General features: G+C 46.3%; 2 protein-coding genes across 4 annotated transcripts in view; both read right to left on the bottom strand.

The window, feature by feature from the left end:
* Positions 1-7,358: 7,358 nt before the first annotated feature.
* The window catches only part of hoxc13a (homeobox C13a), a 60,773-nt gene continuing 41,372 nt past the window's right edge, over positions 7,359-26,759 (bottom strand). The window contains exons 4-5 of one of the 3 annotated variants that reach the window (XR_015117940.1): positions 16,047-16,268; positions 7,359-7,487 (exon numbers count right to left, since the gene is read on the bottom strand). Coding sequence is in view for 1 of the 3 variants with exons in the window: in XM_086214828.1 (XP_086070954.1) it covers positions 19,181-19,437; positions 21,499-22,162 (921 nt within the window). In the remaining 2 variants the exon portion in view is untranslated. Of the gene's footprint in view, positions 7,488-16,046; positions 16,269-18,295; positions 19,438-21,498; positions 22,890-26,759 lie in introns of those variants that run through there. The other 2 variants (XM_086214828.1, XR_015117939.1) reach the window with 2 other exon arrangements.
* hoxc12a (homeobox C12a) lies at positions 7,471-16,048 on the bottom strand. The gene is made up of 2 exons (XM_086214829.1): positions 10,730-16,048; positions 7,471-9,563 (listed from the first exon to the last, which is right to left on the bottom strand). Exons 1-2 carry the CDS (start codon positions 11,316-11,318, stop codon positions 9,325-9,327), a joined length of 828 nt encoding a protein of 275 aa, XP_086070955.1. The 5' UTR covers positions 11,319-16,048; the 3' UTR covers positions 7,471-9,324.

The following is a 26,759-nucleotide window of genomic DNA, read 5'->3' as shown; positions in this document are numbered from 1 at the left end:
TGTAATAAGAGAGACATGTGCTTCAGATTTTTTTTTAAAGTAAATTGTAATAAATTGAATGGTTTGGAGAAAAGACGCGCCTGCGTGCTCTTTCCTGCCTCATTGTAAACTTTTAATTGTACTGTTGAGGGCCATCTTCAAATCTTTATAGAGTAACTGATACAATCACAAGGTGGAATTAATATAATGGCCCATTGTTTATGATTATGGACTACTTCCTAGATGTTGCAGTAGACTCTTGAATTATTATCCGATATTCCAATAACACTCCAGCTTCCGTCACAATCAATTGCGAGGCACCTGTGTTATTTAAAAATAATGGCTAACAAATAGAGCGTCCATGGCGACTCCCAGCAGCAGCAGCAGCCGCCGCCACAAGCCAGAGCAGCAGCAGACCACGGCAATGGAATTGAGAGTCCATCGCAGGGGGATTTGTGGTAAAGGTGGCATTGGCATTAGCTTGTTTACTACAGCGACAGACAAAAGGTTGTCTCACATGATGCATCCCGCATCCAAGTACAAAGAAAGCAGACAGCTGTCCAGACACAGCACTTGAATTTGACCACTAAAATCCTCTCTACGTCCACCATAAAACTTCCAATGGCTGTAGTAACACTAAATCCTTTTGTTCTACAGAAAACCATAAACACTGAGAATGAGAGGAATTTGGATTTGAGATACTAGATATTCCAACATCTTTAAAAAATAAAATAAAAACACGCACTCACACACTCTCAAACACACACACACACACACACACACACATACACACACACAAACACACCACTACTTTATTCCAAACCGAGCAGCATAACTGTTGAAATTGGGAGTAGATAAAATGTTGCAACTGCAAAATAATTTTAGAAAAGAAATTGAAAATAATACAAATGAAGATTTTAAGGATAACAAATACACATACTACATACTATACACATACTATATATATTAGATATATGTAAATATATAAATTGCACTCCATTTAAAGGAAACAAGAGATTTTAATTGACTTAGAGGAAGATGAACAACATGAGAGTTTATTGGTGCTTGTGGAGTTTGATAAACGAAGCGCAGCAGCGGTGAACATCTGCGCGAGGACGCGGCAGCTCGCTGCAGCGCTCGTGACCTGCAGGTTAGTTGTCATTCTAAATAAAATTAAAATAAATGTCATTGATTATTTTAACGTCCTCGTAGAACCAAAACAGACACTCAAAAACACACACACACACACACACACACACGCACGCAGAGGATTGCTTGGTCCTGATAACCAGCTCGGCGTGTGCGGGTTGTTAGCGCGGCGTAAAGGCGCTTTTCCAGGATATGAACGAGTGCGCCAATAAATGGAGAAAATGAAAAGTTTGGACTGAGAACGTGAAGAGTGAGATTAAAGGAGTGAGTTGCTCGCGGGAGTGTTTAAAGCGTTTCGAGGAATGAGAGGGAGGCCTCGCGCGTCCTGGTGGCGCTCCTGTTGGAGAGTTTTGTCATAATGTGGCGAGATATGAGCAGCTAGCGTCCATCAGTTGGGGGGGGGGGGGGGCATCTACCTCTGGAAGGTTTCGACCTGGGATTGACAGTAGGGTTTAACCACGCGCTCATTTGCCCCAGCAGCTGATAATCCGCGAGCAGTAGGACCCGGGAATGTTTGATTTGGTTGCACCAAAACCAGCAGGCTAAGAACACACAGAGTTTTTATGCACAGTGTGATCTCTCTCTCTCTCTCTCTCTCTCTCTCTCTCTCTCTCTCTCTCTCACACACACACACACACACACACACACACACACACACACACACACACAAAATGCAGGTATCTGAGTTCTGATCCCGTGCATCGGAGGGAGCCCGGTGCTGACTGACACCCCGCGTGAAAGAGCCCCAAAACACAGGCGCGCGTACGCGCGCGGCCTGAGAGCCCCGGCCGCCGCTGGAGGTGGAGGTGTTGGGAAGCTTCCTTTAAATATCACTGTCGCAACTTTACGACTCTGTCTGAGGAATTTAAGCTATGTATTGCTACCTAGCACCATAATTACAATGGTTAACTTTAGGTGTCACCCTCTTGTTAAGAACCCCCCCCCCCCCAAAAAAAAATGGCGTTCCTCGGCACTGCAGAGTTCGGCTGGCTGGCTGGAGCCTCGCTGGGTTCCGTGCCAAAGAACACAACATCACCGCAGAGACGCATAAACAATGGAGGCGGCTCACCCGGGCCCGCTGCTCGGCTAGCCGGAGTCGAGGCTAAACGTGGGTAGCGGTGTAATCACATTACTGTCCCCTCACGGCCTGGATCGGTTTAATTGGATGTAAGCCGGGCAGTTAAACTTGGCTGCATGAGCCGCCAACAGTTTCAAGCAACACTAAAGAGCCTTGTTTCTTCTTTACTGAGGTCTCGGTGAATCCACCTAGCGTGACGCGCACGGCGGCAACAACAGCCTCCGAGATAAGGACGTGAGCTGCTGTTGCATTTAGGGCGCTCTCCCGGGTGTATTTCTCCCTCAACCAGCAGGACATAAAGCTTTCACAATAGTGTGTTAACTTTTTTTTATGATAAGTATTAAATGATTTCACGTCATCCAGAAATCTCTCAGCAGCTCCACTGGGTTATTTACACAAACATTTAGAGGGGGACGTTGATCTACGGCTTTATATAGAAGCAAAAAAAAAAAACCAACCACCCTGTTGGTTAATATAATTCTATTAAAGTTCAAACAGAGAGGCTGTTATATCCAGGAACTTCCACAGGCTGCTGGGCGTCACACGCTGGGATTTTCTCTGTTATTTTAGGTCGCGGCATTCATCAACTGCAGTTTAGCTTCTATTATTGTCTGAGATTGCATATAAACGGTTATAATAAGGACAATCATTATCCGGTGCGTGAATGCAGACCCCCGTTGACTGGTTCCAACATTACCACGTTCATTAATTAACCGATTAAATTACACAACCTGCGAGCTGTAGTTTTAGGGAGGAAAAAATAAAATAAACAGGAAAGCGGCGCTTTTCGAAGCAATTAGCGTGTTAACAGTGATTGCACACGTTTCCCAGGAAAGCGGGACAAACGAAATCATCCAAATGCGCAGTGACAGTTGCGAAAAAATTGTAGAAAAAAATCTGCCAGTCAAGGCGTATTTCTAAACATTTAAACTGAGACAAATCCGGATACATTTTATTTTTTCAGTTCCTTATTTATTCAGAGCGCAGATGGGTTTTGTTGTTGTTGCTGTTTTTAAGAAAGCATCGTTTTGGGTTTGTGCTGGCCTCGCGCGGGACGAGCTCGGCATGAGGGCCCAAAACAGAAGTGAAGCTGCGGGACTCGGAGCTGCTAAACGCTGGTCCAACATTCAGCACCAACGTTTGCTTCACCGAGCTGCAGAGGGGCTTTTTTTCGAGTCAGAGCCACAACGACAGTGCAACTAAAATATTGATATTCCTGGAGCAAAAGCAGAGCACAGAGAGCAGGTGACGTGGGTTCATCCGTCTTGTGTGGAACGGAAGCAGCGACGAGCTACTTGACCTTCAGCGGATTCGTTGGGCGTCCACCTGGGGAGGACAGCCACGGAGAAAATATTTAAATATTTCAGAATAATCCACTTTGGAAGCAGGAAATATGAGTGGAGTCATGCTACCGATACACGCACAGACACACGCACGCACACGCCGCCGAGCAGGCCACGGCAGCACAGACACAGCACGATCATAAATATTACTGATCAATTCTGTCAGAAACATCGTGCACAGCCTGGAGTCCGTGGCGCAAATTCAAAATAAAAAAGGGGGGGGGGGGGTTGACACCACGTGGGATAAACACCAATATTCCATCGATTGGCCAATAATTTTGCAGTTGCGACTTCAATCAATTTTGAAGACCTGAGATCTTCTTCATGCCAGTCAATTAGACAGACAACTGGGGTTGGAGGCTCGTCCCGGGCGACAATGAACCCTTCACCACGGTGTTAGTGGTTCCAGGACCCGCGCCAGTGATCAGATGGCGGGTCTCAGGGAGCCGCGGCTCAGGGAACTCGTTCCCCGTCATGTCAAAATCAATATCTACCCGCTCGGAGGGGATTGGAGCGATATGGATCTTTCCACGCTGAGCATTCTGGCTGTACAGTCTCTCTCGGTCATATAACACCCCCCTTCCTCTCACTCCCCAATCGAATCTATCTGTCTATATCTCTCCCTCTCTCATACACACACACACACACACACACACACACACACACTGCTTTCTATTTTTCTCGCCAGCTTCGTACCATAAACGGCAGAGAGGCGGCGGGGGACGCAGACCACATGTCACACAAGTTCTCTGCGAAGGGCACTGTGAAGCTCACTGACCTTTGGGACGTGGAGACAGGCCGCCATAAACAGATTTAGCCAGTCTCAAAGTCAAAAGTGCTCCAGAGCAGAGACGGACCCATTGTAAAGACCTGCAAAGCCAACTGAGATTTCACCCTGTTTTACAATCCCAGTACCCAGAGATCCCACTTCCTTCCTTCCTTCCAGCTTTTATTCCACCGCGTAAACCTGCGCAGCCTGAAAAAAACGCTCCTAATCACAACAAGGACTCATCATTCAGCTGCTGATTCTACCTGCAGTCACTTCCTGAGCGTGGGTTGTATTTTACTTTCTAAATAATAACAATAATAATAATTTGCAGAAAACATTTTTCTCCAGGAAATGGGGGGGGGGGGGAGGTAACAGGACAACCAGGAAGAGCGAGCTGATAAAGACGCGTCGCAGCAGCATAAAAATTACGCTTTTGAAACTACAGTTTACAAAAAAAAAAAGTGCGTTCAAATCGATGTTTGGCACCGCGCAGAGGACCGGGCGGATGCCAAGCTGCTCCCACAAGCCACTTGTACACAGGAGTCGCCAAACAACACAAACAACTGCAGGCGTCATCGTCTGGCTGCAAACGCCGGTCAGGTTCTGCTGGTCACCGCGCGGTTCACGCCATCTTCTCCCAGGACAAATAATTGATTGCAGAGAAATTTGTCGCTGCTGTGGATTCACTAGAGTTTAGACAGCTGGAGACAAAAATACAGAAACTGTTGATATTTGGGGTTTAGTTTTCTCTCTCGTCTCAGGTGGTTTGGGAGGGTTGAAGCTGACTGGGGAACTTATTTAGTTGTTTTCTCAGCACGAAACCCCGCGTCTACTTGCGGCTTCCGCGTCTTTGGACAGCAGATGTCGAGTTGACCTTGAATGTTTCCAGACAGGACCGAGGCTCCTGCAGGACAGCCAGGGGGTGTGAGGGCGCATTCTGCATCCATTACTCTCATCTGACCCTTTTAATAAGGCAACACACACACACACACACACACACACACAAGCCACTATTTACCTGCATTCGTGATCAACAGCGCATTTGAGGAGGGAAACGTTATGAATGTGGAGCTCTGGGTGATCACCGCCAGCGCGCGCTCTTTAGTATCAGGCTGTATTAGTATTTGTTGCTGCTGAGCATTGCAGTAAAAAAAAACAACTCAGTAACGCGTCTCTATCAGTCACCTCGGAACGAGGCGGCGTTTTGCTTTTAATTAAGACAACACCCGCACGTGGACGCTCGTCATCGGTGCGTAAAATGTTAAAACGTCTCTGCTACGATTCATTCATCATGCGGTGGTCCCGGGGGGGGGGGGGGGGGGGGGTGCAGGGATAACTGGAGCTGCTGGTTTGTAAACACATAGCAGGGATTAAACTGGTCTAGATCAGATAGTTCCTCACAGCTCGTCCCTCTCACCCTCAGGCGGAAGGCTCGTTTGACTGGGATGTGATTTGGTTGTAGCGATGAAGAAAAAACAATACACAAAAAAACATTTGAATCTGGAATTCTTGAACAAAAAAAAGAACAACTGCTGCACATCTGGTAGAGCGGAAAATATGACAGCAGCCAGAGAGGCATTGTGCGGGAGTTTTTCTCATTTGTATTCACGTTGCGTTTTCCTTAAAAATGTGCGCTGACGTTTTCCAAAGATCCTGAAAAAAAAGAAAAACCTAAAATTCAACAAATCCTACACTGAGAATCTCTGCTTATGCGTTTATACATGAGACCTGAGGTGCTGGAGGTGTCCGGGCTACGGCGAGGCCTCGCTCCACTTGTGAAGGTGTGTGAAGTCAACCGGCACACACACGGAATAAAAGCTTCTGTCCGCCAAAGAGCGCGGGGGTTAAGATGGAGAAACGTGGACATGAGGGGAGGCGGATGTTACCTGCGCAGAGCGCGTCACCAGATGACCGCACTGATGCTGAAATCCATCTTAATTGATAAATACTCAGGTCGGTAGTGATAAACACTCAGGGGGCTGCGTTAAGTAATGAGCTCACGTCATCCTCTGTGTGTGTGTGTGTGTGTGTGTGTGTGTGTGTGTGTGTATGTGTGTGTGTGTGTGTACACGCACTGGGATCAAGCACAGAAGAAAAAGGTCATTCTGAGGCTCGGTCCCGAAGGACAGACAGCTGACTGCAAAGGCAACACTGAGGCAGAACCACAGTTTCCGTGTTTCACCAAACCGGTGAAGACGCACGCAGAGTTTTTGCTCGCTCAATTAGCTGATAGGAAAAACACTGCACAGGCTCCTGCAATGCTCTACACTTCTTTGCCAGCAGGGAGAGCTTTGTGGGCCTGGCGCGGTTTTACTGTACAGCTGAGTCGCGTCCAGGAGGCTCGTCAGCGCCAGGCTGCAACCCCATTACTTCTTTACAGAGCTGTAGCGTGTTTAGCTGCACCGTTATGGGCCTGCAGCAGCACGGTGACGTGGACCAGGACAAATATAGAGGGAAACCACAAGTATCCCAGCAAGAGAGTGTGAGAGTGTGTGTGTGTGTAAATATATCAAGACTATTCTACTAAAAAGGGGAAAAAAGGAACAATATTCCATAACGCGCGGTGGGTGCACCTGGCCGCCATTTTGCAGGCAGAGCCGCATCCCGGTTACCTCCAGCCTACCTTTGTGTGCGCGCGCGTCCCCAGTAAAACCAGGCCGACCTGTGTGGGCTCCTATTGCTTATAGTTCACAGCATGTGCAATTATGTGCCAACAAAACACCCTCTCAAACGCTTCCAAATGTCCCATTAATGTTCAGATCTTTATTTCAGCTGCTCTGGACGCGTATTTTTAAACTGCGTAACAGGTCACGTCTAATAAAATAATCCCGCCACCAGTCAGCACCCACGAGCGCTTATTTAAAGCAGAACATTCAGCAGAAGGCAAATGACAGACGAGGGGGGGGGGGGGGGACACACCAATAAACGTTTCCATATTCTGTTTATTGAAGACCGTACGCATATACATTCATATCATTATTACTTTTACAAGACAATGTAGCAATCCTCACAAGCGCAGAGAAGGGAATGCGATGAGGCAACGAAATAAACTGAAGGATGGAAAAAAGCCACGACACTGAAACGGGGATTCTCTGGATGTCAGGTAGAGTAAAATTTCATCTCCCATCGATTCCTGGCAGTAGAACACAACAGGCCTACACTTCCAGCCCTGCAACCACAGAGAGGCGACATGGAATGCGACATTGTACAAGACGATCAATAACATAAAGCACCGTGAGATCCTGGAACAGGACGCGAGCAGTGACGCAGGCCTGTGGGAGATTTCTCTTCTTTCTTTTCTTTTTGGTTATTTTCTGTTTTTACAAAGTTATACACGAGTACAAGTTGAGGAAAAGGACAACACTGAGCGCATTGCGGGGAGCAATGAAAGACACCAGAGCCCCCCTCCCCTCCCCGTCCGTCTTAATAGGAATTATGATAATAATCTTCACAACGCTCTTAATAACACATTCTTTGTGTCAATTAAAGGTCGAGCTCGCTTTTTTGTTTTTATACAGAGGAAGAAAAAAATATATAAATTCTCCTACGGAAAAAAGTGGCCCGCAAAATATGACTGATAGCTTCTTCTGGGTTTTTTTTCACATCAACAACATGCTGCAAATACATTTCACTACAGCTCATATATGACGGATATGACGCACTGCATTCGCCCCGCAGACGGAGCACACACGTACAGGCCTATCGTTATTATTATTAACATTATTATTATCATCATAATCATCATTATCATTTCTAAATTTCTACATGTTAATTATCACAAGACCCAAAAACGCTCTTCTCAGGGGCCGAAATATTCACCCGCGCTCCTCACCTCCGGTTGCACCTTTAGACCTACCAACTCATTCGGTCTAAAAATGTACTTGTTGAACGTTTGCCTGTATTTTTATTTCTTAATCGATTTATTTTATTTCTATTTTAGACGGCCCAACCCGGATGTGGTCTTTTAATAGCAGCTTCAAACCGTATTCAGACTCGCTCAACTTAAGACATTGCCGCCCCACGCAGGGTTCTGAGGTTGTTGTTGAGACAAGTTGAAAGGTGATACAAGAAAAACAAATACCGTAAGAGACCTGTTAGCACATGAACATGTTGCATTTTTACACCCTAATGCGCATTCTGAAAGATATCGATACGGGTTACATTGCGGGGTTTTATTTTATTTTTTTTAAGTCTTCCCTCTCTTCATGCAGACGTCCAGACTTCCTGTCCGTGACCGTGAACGTGCCCACAAAGCGTGGCGATATCTATGGGACGGAAACCAGACTGATGTTCCTTTTACCCCCCCCCCCCCCAAAAAAAAACCCACCCAAAAAATGAACAAAAAAACAAAACAAAACCGTGGTTGTGTGACTGTTGCGCAGCCGGGGAGGAGAATATTCTCTGATAAACTCAGTGAAATTATTTAGCTCGGATGCGGTTCCAGCCTGCCAGGCATTGCTGCCCTCGCTTCCTCTCTTTATCTCTCCATCGCTCTCTCTCTCTTTCTCTCCATGGCCTCGCTTTTTTCAGGCTTATCTTTATCAACAGGCCTCGTTTCCTCCTTCTGCTTTCTGACAAGCAGACACATTAGATAGGAGGTTTGTGTCACTCCGAATTGAACTGCTAGCTTGGCGACGTGTTCCGCGTGGTTTACATTTTGGGATTCGACCTTGACAACAAAACCAAAAGATGCTTTGGGACGAAAAAAAAAGAAAAGCAAAAAAGGAAAAGAAAAGAAAAGCAGCAACGAAAACTAAAAGCTCTCTCTCACAGCTTTTTTTTGTGCGACTGTAGCAAAGGTGAACGCAGTCTCACCCACACGGACAGGTAGCTCGGTGAATGTCTGGTCTCAGGCTCGCGCAGCCTCGAAGGAAATTATATCAGAAAATGTAATAACTGACTGCCATGGATTAGACTGATAGATGAGTGCATGCACTGAAAGAAGGCCTAAGGGAGCGCGGAAGGCTTGGCTTTTACTGCCTATTGATTCACCCTCTGCCGCATCTCTAAAAGTAGGCCAAGGCTTGCTCCCTCAGCATGAGTCTCTTCTTCTTCATCCTGCGGTTCTGGAACCAGATCTTGACTTGTTGGTCACTGAGGTTCAGACGGTCGGAGAGCTCCCTCCGCCGCTGCCTGGTGATGAACTCATTCAGCATGAATTCACCTTCTAGCTCTGCCAGCTGAAGTTTGGAATAGGGTTTACGCTTCTTTCTGGTCCGAGTGTGCATCGGGTACCACGGGGCTCCTGGAGGAGGGGGGTGGGAGGGGGCACACAACGGATTAGTCACCACAGTTGCAAAATCACGGTCACCTCCAAGGTTATGAGGAGCCTTCAGGGGCGTCAGTTGGCCAGAGCAGGCTGTGATGCCTGAGTGTTGGCTTCGTGAGGACAACGTTCACTCAGCAGCCCTCAGAGGGGTGCCTCTGAAATATGATGTGTGTATATGAATACACACAGACACACACTTATATATGTATACATGTGTGTATTATGACAAAGAAACGCCTTGTTCCCCCAAACACTGGGGAGATGTAGGAGACAGTAGGCTATTTCAGTTCCTCAGCAATCGAAAACAGATTTCTGTAGTTCTCAGAAGAGTCCAGATGGAGGGATTCTGCTTTGTGTTAGGATTCGGTGAACTGACGCCCCTGGAAGCTGTCACTTTCTCTACACACTCAGCCAAAGTGGACTTGTTTTGATCTCCGTCTCTATATCTGTGCTTCAGGCCAGTCTGGCCACCAAGGACAGCCCAGTTTTCGCCACAACAACAACAACAACGAGCATATATATTTGTGACTATCAGATTCGCCTGCTTCCTCTGAGGAGGCCACCGTCACAGCGGTTTGTGTCACAGAAAGTTTTATTGTTGCAGTTAAAGTTGCATTAATGTGATAATTAGGCGGTGCTCGCAAATACCTCTACTCATTTGCGAGTTTCAGAGCACGTCAAATTACTCCTGAGCACACAGCGACAGATATTAATTCAGTTTACAAGCCATTAAAAAAAAAGCAAAGTCTCTTTTTCGATGCAGCCAAGCAAAGCAGCTCGGCTCTTTAAACCGCGGCGCTAATGTGTGTGTACAGAGAGCAGTGATACCCCCGGACCGAGCGGGCCGGCGGACTCCAGCTCCTCTGGAAATATGATGACACGGTTCATTCTGAGGCTCGCTGGACTCTGGTCCACTGTACACAAGCACATGGCGCGTGAGGGATTTTAGGGCAACCCCTAGCGGCGTTTGCTCGCCACGCAAGTAGCCTACCCTGCAGGCTGCTGTGGACTGAGAGTTGTGCATCAACGTAACGAGCACTAACGACGGTTTTACACCACGAGTGCACCTCATGCGCGGTCAAGTTATAAATTACGCGAACGTTCGGTTTAATAATAATTGTGATGAAATAAACAGCACCCACCTCCGCCTGCGGCTATGTTGCTTGAATGGCTTCCTGGTGACACCAGGGTCTGAGTATCACTGGAGGATGGCTTGCTGCCCTCGTTGAGCAGAGACGAGCTGGAGTCGGATTCCATTGACTGACAGGATGGCGGATCTTGCGATAGCTGCTCGCTCCCGTAATCATATTTGGAAAAGGCGGCAGTGCTGCCAATCCCACTGTGCATCCCGTGGTCAGATGTTAGGGATGATGTGTCTCTCGCCCTGTCCTCTCGTTTGAGGCTGCTGCCACCTGAACAGGTCTCCCTGTTCCCGCTGCCGTTGCTATAATAACATTTACCCTCTTCGGGTCTGGTAATTTCACACGACCGGTTGAAAGAGGGGTTAATAGACACGGGGCTGCTAAAGTAGGACTGAGAGTATCCATTGCACGGCTCCGAAGGATTCCACGGGAGGGAGCAAACATTGTCCCTTCTCGGGTAGGAGAGAGACGGTAGCCCCGCCAGTTGTCCCCCTGAGGCTCTGAAATTCGGAAAGTAAAATGTGTCTCCAGTGTGGATGTTTACCAAAGGTCCCACAAACCCTGGATTAAGGAGATTATGCTCGCCCATTTCCGCGGGCCCGACCAACAGCTTCTAGTTTATTGCAATCTGACATTTAACATAGTTAAACCTGAGGGGGCGCCTGATTGGTCATCCTCAAACCACGTGTCCGGGCTAACTTCAGCTACACACGGTACCACCCACTTGGTCCATCTCAGACAAAACAAAACATTAACTTCTGTATTACATAGGTTTATAAGCTTTTTAAAAATACTATAAACCTTTTATTAAAAATGTAGAATCTTGTTTTTTTTTCCCTCTGCTCGAGTCTCGCCCGGTGCAAAAGGCTGCTTCTCTTTTTACACTTGTCCATGGCCTCATTTAATATCTTTATAAGCTATCAAAAAACTTTCTTTTAAATGCTATTTCTTATGAAAACAGTTTTTCTTGAGTGAGAGGGTGCATATGACATCTTCTAACAAATTACGGTTGAATTCAGTGTCATATAAAGCTGTGATGCCCCAATTTTACAAGCTTGTTTTAAGAAAGGACTGATGCTCGTTGCGGCTCTCTTCTCATATTTACAGTAACAGGGTCAAGCAGGTTGAAGCCACTGGCTGCGTAAAGCAGGACGACATTCTACAAGGTAACTTTAAGAGGGTATATTTCACATAATATCCTCTAGTACACCTCACATGAACAACTTTAACAGACACCTCCAATAAACGTTCGCAGCCAAACTCTGGTGGATTGTTATATCTCTCACAATTCTTTTATATGAATTTTACAGGATATCAGAGGGCACGTAACGGATTCAATCAGCCGAGAGTCTGCCGCGCTAATAAGTTAATTTATAGATTCCCTCCTTCAGGACGTTACACAAACATGTGACGTGCCATCGCCACCACGTCTGGCTGACGACAAAGAGAAACTTTTCATAGTTGAACACGAGACATCTCCTCGGCAGAAAACTTCGCAATGATCCAGAAGGTTCGGGCACTCTGCCAACAGCTGGCGCAAGAATTTCTAATGTGGTCATCAAACTGGCCAACCATCACCCTCCGACACATGCTGACGGCTGGCCTGCGACTCCTGCACTCCTGCTGCCGCCTTCCAACACTCCTGGAGTCGTTTAAAACTTTTTTATATCTACGTACACTCCGCAATTTGAATCAGGCAACAACTGGGAAGCTAAGAAATTCCCATTAAAACACACAATTCACCACAATGTTCGTCACATCTGGACAAAAAACTGGATTGCAAAACTCAGGGATGAACACTAACTATTTATTCATTATTTCATTTATTTTTTTAGCCCAGCAAAAATGAAGGGGAAACAGTCTAACCGTAATTTAGAGCGAAACAAAAATAATCCTAAATATTCCCGAGCAGGCAGATGTACGTCTCAGCCGATTCACTCAAGTTCAGACGCACAGTCACGGTGGCTTGAACTTGATTTTGAACTCAAATCCTCCATTTAGATAAATAAAAGAGGAGGTAGGGGAGAGGAATCACCACCAATAAAATCCACTAAACACACAACAGCAGCTGCAGTTGAGCGTTTGTAAGAAAACCAAAGTATTGGTGAGAATATTCATTATACTCATTCAAGTAATGCATTGCGCTGCTTGGGGTTTTTTGTTGCTTTTTTTTTTTGTTTAAGGGAAAGGCACCGACTACCCCTAACTTGGCGCCAAAAAAAAAATACTGGGTAAGAATTCCAAATAATTAAATTTAAAATGCATCAAGTCATTAATTAGACTCAGGCTGGAGCGAGGGATTAAGTAGGCGGCACAGTGCGTGCTGGTTGGGGCCTGCTGCCTGCGACATATTTGCCACCAAGTGTTATGTGAGAACATTAGCATTCATTTAAACAGTGCTTTGGGAACGATTCGCAAGTCAACCGATATTTGATAGCTGGATCCGCTAACTTGTGGGAGTGTTTCTTAACTAAAGCCAGAGGCTCGGAGCGCTGCTGCAGCCAAAAATAGAAAGAAATATCAAATGTTTAAACTGGAGCAGCTCTGAGGGATCAGTTTCTGTTCCATTCTGTCCCAGCAGCTCCCGGTCTCTCCGACCACTGCTCCTTCTCCCACCTCGTTAGTCAGTCTAGCAATGCAGCCCAACATGAGTCCGGGACCAGAGCCTCTCCTGCTCCACAGCAGCGACGCTGCGCCCCGGTGTCACTGCCCTGCTGCTCGTGTTGCTCTAGCAGACACCCACCAAAGCAAAGCAGTGCAGCAGATCACCGGTCACCCGGTGTGTGTGTGTGTATGCGCGTGTGTGAGGGACTGGTGGGCTCCAGCCGCCCCGTTACCTCGGAGAAAGAGGCCATGTGTTGCGTCTCCCTGCCTCGTCTCTCCACGCCTCCGATCCACTGCTCCAAACATCCGCATTTCAAACACTGGCCTGTTCATCTTTAGCGCAGCGATGATGTCATATCTTGCCGTGGGCTATAATTGTCTTCTACTCTCATTTAGCAAAAAAAAAAAAAAAAAAATGCTATCAAAAGGGAACTTGGTAGGCGAGCACAGAGACTGTCAAGGTCACTGTCTAGTACACTGTCTCCTCCATAATGAGATGAGCCTCCTGGAATCCATGGTCCCGTCCAGACGGGGCAATCGCCTCAACAAAGGGCTTTTCTTCTCTTTTCTCTCTTTGATTCTGCTCAGGCAGGTTGCCACGGTTATAGCCTTGCGCGACCCTTTTAAAAGCTTCCTTCAAGGAAATCAAACCACCAAGGGAAGCCTAAACTACACGGGGGAAGTTTCAGTTGAAAACTTTAGCTGATATGCTTTTATTTGTTTCCCCACACAGATGATATTTAATGCGCCTTCGCAGCATCAATCACAGCATCCACTCCGGCTGCTCTCACAATAAAAATATGCTGCTTCTGGGGAAAAAAGGGTTTGTAAACACTAATAATTCATGTCGAAATAATTATACTTAAAAAAAATGTAACGTCTCTATAAAGGGTAACACACACACACGCAAGCACGCGCGCGAGGGTGTCCGCCCAACCTCAGGTCTGCGTAAAAATATTCGAATGGAAGATCGCCAGCTGATGTTTGTAGTAAATATTTGTAGTAAATCCTGATCCAGCCAACATTGTGAACTTGACCGTCGCTCGTTGTAAAGTTGTGATACGTGTGAACGTTGACAGCACGCAAGCGACATTTAGTCACAGACGGAAATATCTGATAGAACTGATTAATTTCCTCTGTGTGTGTGTGTGTCCAAATTTAAGCTGTAAGATTTCATTCATTCATAATCAAACGCGCATTTATTTTTAACGCCACCCCATCGTCGTCACACCCCAGACTCGTCCTAACTCATTCCAGGCCAGCACGCAGCGTCCTTTCTAAGAGACAATCTGATCATATTTAATGTAAATGTTGTGAATTTATTTTTTTTAGGGAAATTATTTAATAAAAAGGAGGGGAAAAAACACAACAAGAATGACTGAATGAAACACGCAACCCGAATCAGCACCTTTGTTGTCCCACTTGTCTCTTCCTGCCCTGAGACGTCATCAGGTGTCCGGTGACACACGCAAACTTCCTCCATCAAAGCACAAAACTACAACCTAATGGCGTAAAAGTGGAATTTAAAGTGAACAAGAGTCCCAGTCCCAGTAGCTGGACTGGGACCCGCGTGTCCTCAGCTGCAACGTGTGTCTGTTGTGCAATCAGCTGGAAGAAACTGACCTTATACTTTAGTTTTCTGCATTAAAGGATGAGCGTCGTCTGCTGCTCTCAAACGGCTCAATCACACAAACAGAAGACAAACACAAAGAAACAAAGCAACAGCAACAACCGAACAGCGAGCTGAGACGCAGACGATGAGATCAACGAATCTGCTCTGAGAGATCCCCAAATACAGGAGGAGGGATGGAAGCACTTCCTGATATTTTCCTCTGGTCACCACCAGAGGTTATCAGCCCCCTGTCTCATCGCTGCTCGCAGGCCTGCAGCTCCTCTCTCGCTGCAGCTCAGGCAACGTTCCCCAACACTCTCGTCCTCAGAGTCAAACTAGAGGCAGCGAAACGCGGCAGAGCGCCACGAAACTACTGCACTTTTCCCTTGTAGTTATTTGCAAAAATGTTGTTCAAATTTTCATTCTAGTTTGAGATTTTTTTTGTTCAATCCTGTATTTTTTTCAAGCCACGCTCGTGTCGGCAGAGCGACTATTAATTCTGCGGTTGATAAAATTGATAACTTTTATCACTTGGAAATGCGGAATCACAGTTCTCAGCTGGTGGATATTTTTGGAATATTTTTATCAAGGCCAGCCTGTAATATATAACCTCCAAGAAACTAAATCATACGTGTAATTTTACATCTAAATATTTGTAAATAATCAAGTAAGAATTTAAATACTAAATATATAATACAGCGCTGTCCTTTGAAATTTACTATTAAAAATGCCTCAAATATTTTGCCAAATTTGTTATATTATATTGGTGTAAATTAGTATTGGGGAAAATCCTTGTAATTTAAAATACATCCCCCTTCTACCAACCCTGAATGAACCTCCATGACAACATGTTTTCTTTGTTGTTTGTTTAAAAGGCAGAAACTCACAGATTCAACCGGAAACAAACGTCTTTCCCACCCCAAGTTCATCGCACAGGCTATCAAGTATTCCCAGAATTCATCTGCATGTCAACACATTTCTGATCACAAGTCTCCAAACACTTTTTCTGGTTGTTCTTGTTGAATTCTGCTGTCAGCAGCAAAGTCAAGAGAACTCGGTGCGTTTGGGCCCGCGGCCCCAGAAAGAAGAAAACCCTCGTACCTTTAATCGTTATACTGTGGGCGACGTGGTGTTATCACTTCCTCCGGCTGCGTGGGCAGTATGGCTGCTTGCTGCGGATTACTGGTGTTGGTGTGAGACGTCAAATGTCCTACCTGTCCTCCGTGGTCAATAACACACACACACACACTCCTCGTGATGGGTGTATGAGACCATTGGTAGTTCCAGGGGTCTTGGGCCACAATAACTACTTTTAGAGGACTCCTGCATACACACACACACACACACACACACACACACAGAAAAAGAAGCACAAATAACAGACCACATGTTAATACAAGGCCTGAGAGATGGTCAGAAATGCAGGTCAGAGGATATCGCTGCACTTCCCCTTTTTTATGTATTTATGGCGTGTCATTAAGCCTGGCTGTCTAGACAGGGAAATAACACCTTGTTTGCCTACAAACAAACCGCCAGCGTCGGTGTCCAGCCCCCTATTTATTATTCACAATCTGCCGTGATGTCAAGGTCAAAGTGACTGCATAGTCATGGTCAAGGGTAAATCAGGAGGGCCAGAACTTTCCCCAAGAACTCACAGTCCGAGAAGCAGCCAAACAGCCAAAATAATAATAAAGAAACCAAAACTTTTCTGGATTCACTTCAACAGCCTCCGCGGATTTGATGGAGCTGGAAAAAATTAATTGAAAAAAAAGTTTCTGCAGCCAGAGAGCATCCAAGTCAAGAAACAGAAAAACCCAAGCTGCATTCGAACTATGATGTCAGGCGGATTTTCTGCTGCTACATGTCATGAATTGCTCTGTTATTATCTCAGCAGCTGGACGGGACAAAACCTGAATTCATTCATGCCGGGAGAGAAAAAATCTCCACACGTCTAACTTGTAGTTTACTCGAAAGAAAACCTAACAAAGATGAAAACCCAGAGAATCCCAAACCTGCCGGAGAAGCGGAGAGAAATACGTCGATGTCTGCGTTCAGTTAAAAAAAGATCCGTTTTATTTTCTAGTAGCAGGAAGGATGAGCCTCAGCAACAGCGTGCAGCAGATTCTCATATTTACCATCTTCATCCATCAGCCACCTACCAGGCGTCCACGTGTACAATTTAAATAGAAGAAGCCCGTGAATGTAACAATAATTTGTCAAAAGGCCCAAAAAATGCAGTTGAGAGTGCGAGACTCCGCAGTGTAGCTGGGGCAGGAATGCGCGGGTGTATTTGCACTATTAATACAAGTGTGAGTTGACAAACGCGAGAATGTGAATCATATTAAATCCTCACGTTCCTGCAGAACTCACCTGCGCGGATTAGCAAGAGAAGAGTGGACGAGAAGGAACACCATCCCAAACACGCGCGGGCCGGATATAGAGTACATATATATATATATATATATATTGTGTGTGTGTGTGTGCGCGCTACATTCATGCATTTCCACCAGCAAAACATTTTAGCCATTTTAACTATCTAGTCCTATATAGAAATATAACTTGTGGGGGGACGAACATTCACATTGGGTGGAGGCGGCGACATCAGCGCGTCTGCTGGGGCGAGGTTCCGTCGTTCTCACTGTAAAAGCTGCTACTAATTTCCTGGCTACAGTACATGGAGATGCGAGTACATGGAGATGCGAGTACATGGAGATGCGAGTACATGGAGATGCGAGTACATGTAGCTGTGGTTGCAGTACACGGGGGCTGAGACACAAACCTTCCCCCTGACTGGAGATGATTATGACAACTGAGCATCGGCGGGCGGACACGACTTTGGCAGTTGTTTTATTTTTTTTAAAAATTAGAAAAGAAATGATGGAAGCTGGAGGGACGGAGGGCGTTGTATGACTTCATGAGATCTCTCTGTCTGTCTCTCTCTCTACCCATCTCTCTCGTGCATGGGCGAGCCGTCTGCAGACATCCATCTGCAAGATGGTCCAGCGAATCAATTCATATTCATATTTCTTTATGGGGGCACAGAACGCGAGCACGTGTCTTGGTTCGTGCTGCTGGTGTGACATTAAAAATATTCTCCAAGCATGAGTAAACACAGAAGCGTCTCCTGCCGCTCCATCAGGCCCAATTAGCTGTAATCAAGCACGTTGCAACATCCGACCCGAACCGCTGATGAGGAGGATGAAGGCGGACCGGGCTGTAGGAGGGCAGGCCGCTGAGACTCCCCGGCACCGGTGCAACTTGAAACGGAAGGAAATGCCGCCAGCGCGAGGCTTGATTGATTCATTATTTGACCATTTGTTATAATAATCATTTATTTATGAAACACGTTACGCAGTTCAATACCACAATACAGTTCACATACTGCACTAATAGTAGAAATTACAGGCTTCGTACAAGGCGTGGCGTCAGCTCCAATGCTACACTACTGGAAAACAAAATACAACAGTTGTGCATGTACGTGTGATACTCACTGACTTTAATGGTTTACAATCATTCCAGTTGCATGACAGAATCCTTCTTTGATGGAGAAACGTACAGGGCTCGGACACTCCTGTTTACACAGTTCCGCCATACTACAGAATATGAATTCAATAATAAAGGCATTGCACTACACAGATGAACAGCATCGCAGCCTTTTGGAACCCAGGCAAGAACACGGAGGAACGGAGCTTTTCAGATTCAGAAGTTATAATAAAAGAAAATCTGTCACTTTAAAAAAAAAAAAAAAGTCCTTTTGGGAATTTTTAGGATGTCAAGTTCAACTTGTCGTTACGTAACAACAATTTCTTGTCCATACATGACGATTATTCTTTTTTTCCTTTTTTTTTTGAAATGACAGCAAACCAACAACCGCCTCCTCCGTTCTGATCGGCGGGTCGCAGAAATGTCATCGGTCCTTTCCACATTTGGTTTGAAAAATAAGAAAAAAGAAAACACGAAATACTTGTCTTTGAAATACAGATATCGTTTTAAATATTATATATTTATATATGTACATTCTTATAAAACAAATATGAAGTGAATTTTCAATATTTTCACAGTTTTTAGAGAATTCTCTAAATTGAAAAGGGGGGGGGGGGGTCGTGGTGGCGTGGCGGATGGAGATGCTGATGGACTTAAATTAAAACACTCAGCCAAAAAAAAAATGTTCCTCAGAAACCAAACATGGCGTGATGCTCCGGAGGTGGGACGGTTGGGGTGGCTGGCTCGTCTTATCAAGTGGCGTGCAGGTGATTGTTCTTGGATTTACTGACAAATTTCTTCTCCTTGACGCGCCGGTTCTGGAACCAGATGGTGACTTGACGCTCTGAGAGGTTGGTGGCGGCCGAGATGCGCCTCCTCTTGTCTTTGGTGATGAACTTGCTGGCTGCATATTCTTTCTCCAGCTCCTTCAGCTGGATCTTGGTGTATGGAACGCGCTTTTTACGCCCACGTCGGTAGCTGCTCACCTCAGGCTGCAGTGGAACAACATCTGGAGGGGGAGAAGGAGCGTGTCAGGCAAATATCAGACCATCGTACCACCATAAATACGTGAAGAGCGGCGGGAGTTTATTTGATAAAAATCACACAACTGACACGTTTGCGTGTAAATTCTACCTTTACTACAATAAAACTCAAAAGGCGTTTTTTTCTTTTAATTCACATTTTCTATCCCCCAATAAGTGTGTGTGTGTGTGTGTGTGTGTGTGTGTGTGTGTGTGTACACGTAACAGAATTTTTGCTGAGGCCCAGCCATAAAGAGCGGATTAATAAATAAACCCAGTTTATAAAATGGACTCCCTGCGTGACGTGATGATGGGCCTGGGTTGTTTCTACAAACGAATAATAACTATCAAGTTGCAGCCACCAGAATTACCCCCCCCCCCCCCACACACACACACACACACACACACACACACACAAACCCCTTCATACAGGCTGCACGTCAAAACTTCACCTGTCGGTGGACAGTTTGCTACACCGGACAACTGGCGGGACAAAACTGTTTCTGGAAGGTTTTTCCTGCTCAACAGTTGGTGGGACTGAACCAGGTGTCAGAGGCGGGACGGAAAACTCCCGATCCGGAAGCTCCAGCACACAAGTCAACACGCCGATTCATGGATTTGTAGTTTTGAAATAATAACAGTCATTCCATTCCATTATCTTGTGATTACTTTATTATAATTATTCTATAAAAAAAAAAGCGCGGGGGGGGGGGGTGTTGTACCTCGTGCAGGTAGGCAGAGTTGAGTCCGAGGCAGCCAGTCAGACACGTGACAGGGCAAGTTTGGTCAAACCTGAGAAATACTAACAAGCTGTGAGACACCGAGTTTTATTTTGGCCCCGAGTAATTGTACAACTTGTGGTTGCACATCTCTCAGTTCCTGTGAGGACACGATTGTTGTAGATCTTAAATTGCAGCAATTGATTTCTCGAACATTCCTGTCAACGTGATTAACACCTCCACGTGTGGAATAATCTGAGCCAAATTGAGGATTATTGACGGGAGTTTACGGGGTTATTCTATTTTAAAGCAGGACACTGTGTGCTGAGTATGGCGCGCGCACGGGCGTGTGTGTGTGTGTGTGTGTGTGTGTGTGTGTGTGTGTGTGTGTGTGTGTGTGTGCATGTCAAGCGTGACAGAGAGACAAGGACAGCGCGTGTTCGTGCGTGCTGCGCGCCATCGACGGCGTGGCCGTGCTTGCGTGGCTCTTTGAAGAGGGGGGTAAAATGTGGTGTGTGCGCGTGCGCGCGCGCGCGCGTGTGTGTGTGTGTTCAGTCAGGGTCTGATAATATTCTTCTGCTGCATTTCAAATCGCTGTGAGATTTGACAGAGATAATAAACGGTTGCGGTGGAGGAAGCGATCCAGTAAACGCGCTGTAAACGGCATAGTGGCCGGGCCTCTGCCTCATTATCAGATATCACGCATTCTGCATAGTAGGAAACATGATTCATAATGAAGTAAAGCAGTGAGTGACGTGAGCGTGGGGTCTGAGTGCAGCCCTGGACCAGTGAATCCTGATACACGCAGGGGGGAGAGGACTGAGGCGCTGAGATTTATTAGCACGGTAGGCTAGCGGGTCCTGTCATGGTGGGGCGAAGGTGTTTGGGATTGAAACTCTACTTATATCCGTCACATGACTTCGTGTGTGTGTGTGTGTGTGTGTGTGTGTGTGTGTTGGGGGTTCACGACGCTTCTCAGACCGACAAACCTGGTGTTTATACGGACTTTAGAGAAAACACGCCAGGATGAGTTTGTCCTGCCTGTAACAGCAGAGTCCATAAAGGACATATAATAACTGACATGGGGACTGACAGTTGACAGCACATTTAATGTCTCCCTGGACATTTGGGTGTGTGGGGGGGGGGGCGTGGGGGGGGTTGTTGCTACTATGACAAAATGAAATTCAAAAACTAATCAATAATCACATGCAGCTGAACAGCCTCCTACAAATGTGATGACACTAATAATAAACCACAAGAGCTGCTGGACTAAGATCTAAAAAAACAAGTTGGAGACAGTTTGAAAATAACAAATATAATTTTTCTTACCTGGAAAAGGTGATTTCCAAAGATGAGTTGACTGCGTTTGCTCCTTGGAGCAGTACACCTGCCCATCCCAGCCGTTCGACAGAGCCCAGTGCTGGTAGCCCTCCATGGGAATCAAGGTGTCGTGCCGCGGCTCCGGATGGGCGCTGATACCGGGCACCACCGACACGTCAAGATATCCCGGGACAGCCTGATACGAGCTGGCGAAACTCGGGTAGAAGGCAAACTCCTTGGCCCTGGTGGACAGTTCCTCCGTGGGCAGCGCCGTGCTAGGCTCGGCGTATTTATCTGCAGGGTGGTACGAGCAGGGCTTCTGCTGCAAGTTCACGTTGTGCGAGTGAGATAATCTACAGCCGTAATACGGGTTTCCAAACGGATAACCGTAGCCGAGGGATGCGCTGGACGACGACTGCGGAGCGGGACACTGCCGGCCGCTGTCAGGAGAGGAAATATCCGAATACACGGAGCCTTGGTGGGTCGCTATGGTGCCAGAATGACGTCCCAGAGCGGGGTGCGACATCAGGTCCCTGCAGTGGGTCGCAGGGCAATTACCGCTCAGTCCCTCCATTGTTTGGCTTTTATTCTGGCTGTTTTCATTCGGGCTTTTTTCATAAACGTACATGAAGGTGTCCGCCCAGCGTGGATGCAGAAGCAGCGAAGTCGTCATATCAGGGGCTGCCGATGCTTTTTAAAACTCGACTACTCCAAGACGGACACCTCATTTCCAACTACATTTTACACCGGGCGCATGCGCACAGGAGGCCCCTCGTGTGTCCACTTCATTAAGAATCTGGCACGTGATACGCTAACAAGTCCTGCGAGATTGGTCTTGTGAGCTGGGGGCAGAGCAGCCCTTTAAAGACCCACTGCCTCACGCATCACGGTCCGGTCCCGCACCACAGCGACGGCCGCCATTGGCCCGCAGCCGCGGGACCCCCACCCTTAAAGGGAAGTTGGAGGACTTGCAACGTAGAGGGAAAGGAAAACAACCTGTGAAATTTAGCCGACTGCCCGGACTGTCAGACAGTGGCAGCCTCTCCCGGGCTGCACGTCACACCAGCTAAATAGAAAAATAAAGATTCTCATCGAACTTCCCGGCCCAAATCTGTCGGTGCGGGTCACGGGCTCAGCTGCGGCTCTCATGACGCAAGCACGGTCCCGGATTAGGTTGAGCTTTCATACAAGCAGGCATGAACTGCAGCAGATAATACCTGTGAGATTAATTAACAAACATTCAACTTGCTTCAAATGCTAGTGAGTCAAAACAAACGTGGGTGGGATTGTTCCGTCTGGTCAGGACTTTTATTCTCAGATTCGGTTGAGAGAAGAACGGCGCTGAGGAGCAGAGGCGAGATTAGCAACAATCAGGCGAAGTCAGATGAATGCGGCGGAGCCTGGAAACAGAATTAGCTGATACTCATTTTATATTTAATACACAGAACTGATGTAGGTGACAAGGCAGGTGGAGAAAAATATGATACAGTGCGTATGTGTAAGAGAGAGAGAGTGTGTGTGTGTGTGTGTGTGTGTGTGTGTGTGTTGCAGGAGTTTTAGCATTAGCAAACTTGAATGTGTCGTGCAGCTCTGCAGGAGAACCACAGCACGAGGAGGAAGGTGAGTTAACATTACCAACTATTTCAAGGGATAAAATTCTACAAGAGGAAAAAAAGTGCATTTTGGTGAAGTGAAGGAACCAAACAGCTTCTAACATATTCAAGTAATTCCACGCAGTGCGCGTGTGTAAAAGGAATCCGGGAAACTCGGGAACTTCCAAAGAGATAAAATAAGAAATTCAGCAGTTCTGAGTTTGTGCCGCTTCTCACCCAGAGGAGTGCGGCCGCTCGCAGACGAGACGCCGGGCCAGGGGCTGCCGTGAGCGGGGGCGCGTCAGTTAATGAGGCGGCCGCTGGAAACGCGGACCTGTTTGACCTGATTTAGTTCATCTCCTCACTCTCGGGTTTGATCAGGAGTTGTGGAAATCCTGCTTTTTAAGGCTGTTTATTAAAACTTACGAATTGCTACCTTTTAACCGCATTTCTTAAGTTTATTTTTATATTTTTTTTTTACCGATGGGGTTGGCTCACAAAGTATCCATAAAAGAGGCTTTCTGTGATGCCTTTCCCATGAGTCACTCATGAAGCAGGCCACAGGCTGCCCCGCCGAGAGTTCCTACTTCATCAACATCTCTGCTCTGCTGGGGTCGCACTCGGGGACCGTGAGCTCTGTCCCTGCTTCAGGACAGAGGCTTTAGTTCTTTTGTCTGAGAGGAAAACAAAACTACGAAAGGGCACAGCTAAGCAGCAGCTGCACGGAAGTCCAAGGTCAAGGTAAAAAAAAAAAAAAACGCAGACAAACAGGGTCGTAATCGGAGTCTAGACAGACAAGAATGAACTTCACACTCGAGGATGCACGCAAACTAGCGCACGTTTAGAGACGCTAACTCTCAAATGTTTGCTGGGCGCGAGGAGACCTCAAGAACTACAAATACCAGTTTGTTATTTCAGAAGTGGAGGAAATGAGTTCCAATCAAACAGAGCTTTCCCACGGAGGCTCAGACTGTCAGACATGAGGTCTAATTACTGTCATTTTTTTTTAATTTACAAGATGGTTGTGTTGTTGTTGTTTGCCTGCGTGTGCGTGCGTGTCGCGTGATCTTGGAGAGATTTGATAAGAGCGTCCCCATTAAGGTCCCAGAGATGTGAAGGTGGTCACTGGGAGTCTCAGCCATGGTTGATAATGGTTTGTGAAATTTAGACAGAAAGAGAAAAAAGAATCAATGAAAACTATTAAGTTACACTTTATATGTTTAAAGAACCATAAATCACACCGCTCTCCCCGTGGGCTTCTGCAAAACTGACAATGGAAAATTTACTTTCTGAATATTGTCATGATAAATGTTGCAGAGCGGAGAGAAAGAAAAAACAAAAAGCTTTTTTTTTAATTAAAAAAAAGTCTAAACCAATAATGTGACAAGTGGAGGATCCCTAAATAAATGATTTTGTATTTAACTTTTGCAGGAAGTCATTGTACACGAATTGGGGGGGGGGGCAAAAAAGTGATTCGACTTTCATCAAGTATTTAAGCGTCTGACGCATTTCCACTGCAGCAACATGTTCACGCATCAGAAACCCAACAAGCCCCCGCGTCCTCCGGCTGCTGACACACGCCCTGACGAAATACCTGACCATGAATCGGAGCCGCACACCTCGCCTAGTCAACACACACACTTTTAACAGATTTGAATTTATTTTGTGTGTGTGTGTTTTCTCAGGCACTAAATTGTTGCATCTCAGACTAAAACATCAGCAGCCTCAGAATGAACCATTTGAGGCCGCCGTGGATGTAAAGACGGACAGACTCACACCTGGTGGCCGCGACCTCCGCAGGGGGGAACTTCCTGTCCACGCTGGATCACCATTTGATGACGCGCTATCAAGCAGTTAAATTTTCAATTAATCCGAATCTCGCATTGTAATCTTTACATGTGCAAGACTCCACTGAAGTGGTTATAGTTTACTTGCTTAATTACCCTTAGTACAACATTGCAACTTTATGAGACGTCATCTTTCTCTTCCTTGTATTTTAACAGGACAGTCTGTTGTATAGTTGATGGTGAGTGTTGACTTGTAAGGTACTCTGCACGTGAGTGCGTGTGCGCGTGTCGGAAAATGCCTGCAAAAGTGTAATTTTCAACACACACGACAGTTGGCTTTTTTTTCTGAGAAAAGCAGCACAACAACCTGCTGAAGCGGGGCAGCTGATCGACTCTGGTCTGGCTCCCCTCATTTCAGGAGTCGTTAACTGAAGTGACCGTCAGTATCTGGACAAGCGGCCGTCATGAGTTGTTGTAAATATCTTGTCAAGCAGACATGTCCTCCCAGACAGACGCAGCCCGTCTGAGGCGGAGGTCCGTGGGGGGAGGGGAGAGCATCCTTCTCCTTACAAATGGCGGCTACCTGCGGCTTCCGCTGTCAGGAACACACTTGACTTGCACCGTGACGTAGCGCCCGCAAACAGCACATCTCTCACACACTGTGGGTGCAGCGCCACGGGCCTGGTCTCCAAGTGCTGCAATATTTATGTCGACTTGTTTCGAACCCACTCAGAAGAAACTGCAGTGGAAGCAGGTGAAAATATGATTAAAAAAAAAAAAACGCAAGCCCGTTTGGGGAACAATTATGAAACGCGAACAGCGCCTCATTAAGAAATGACGTCACCTCCTGCTGCGGCAGGACAGCAGACGGATTAATTAACGTCAAAACTATTCGATCTAAAATCTTATCTCAACGTTAACAGTGAAGCAAGAGGCGATGCTGACAGCACGCAGGTGATCTGCAGCATCGCGCGTCGAAATCAGGCCGCGTTCACGTCCCCGAGGTTCCAGCGAGCGCCAAACTCTGAGTTTGAGTTCGAACCATTTATGATGGAACCAAGATAAACGGGATTCTTAAATAACATCTGCTGCCAAACGCAATCCACATATGAGAAAAGTACAGAGCCAATTATGGCCGGTGACAATATTGCGGATATGTAGAGGATGAACGTGTATTTATATATAAAACAGAAGACACGCACGTGTCAAACTCATTTAAATACACTGAAAAACTGCAAACATGAATGTTCCTGAAGATCAACAATCAGGCTCAGCTGTGAGTTCGCTGGATTCCATTTAGCTTCAAGCTACAGCGCACAAAGTTTTGCCTCATTTAGAGTCACAGTTGCTTTTTATGTTTGCAGTGCTTATCGGATCACCGGCGCGTGCGTGCTTTGTTTGTTTGTTTGTGAGTGAGTATGAGAGAGAAAGAGAAAGAGAGAGAGAGAGAGAGAGAGAGAGAGAGAGAGAGCAGTGCTGCTCCTGCATGACAACATTCCCCCCAGGCTGCAGCAGCATCTCTGGGAGCGCTTGGATTCGATCTGAGACCAAAAACGTTCAGAACCGTCAGAGCAGAGACCACCGAGCGTCTGCGTCACCGTCAGGACTCGCGGGAGCCTCTCAGTTGCTTTTTAAACGTTAAAGAAAAGGACGACTAATAAACTGAAGTCTACCATAGCGCGCGGTAAACAGAGTCAATTAACAGAGATACCAATTAGTTAAACGTAAAAAAATAGATATACACCCGCACATACGCATATGCACAAGTATACACACGTATATACACACACATACAAATATATTCACATACATATATAGTATATATGTATGTGAATATACACAAATAGGCTACGTATATACACGTATGTACATACATTTTAAATACACACAC

This window comes from Aulostomus chinensis, chromosome 9 (assembly GCF_037954235.1).
Source record: "Aulostomus chinensis isolate RoL2024-O1b breed Wild chromosome 9, RoL_Achi_v1.0, whole genome shotgun sequence".
NCBI lineage: Eukaryota > Metazoa > Chordata > Actinopteri > Syngnathiformes > Aulostomidae > Aulostomus > Aulostomus chinensis.
This window is presented reverse-complemented; position numbering and strand designations above follow the sequence as displayed.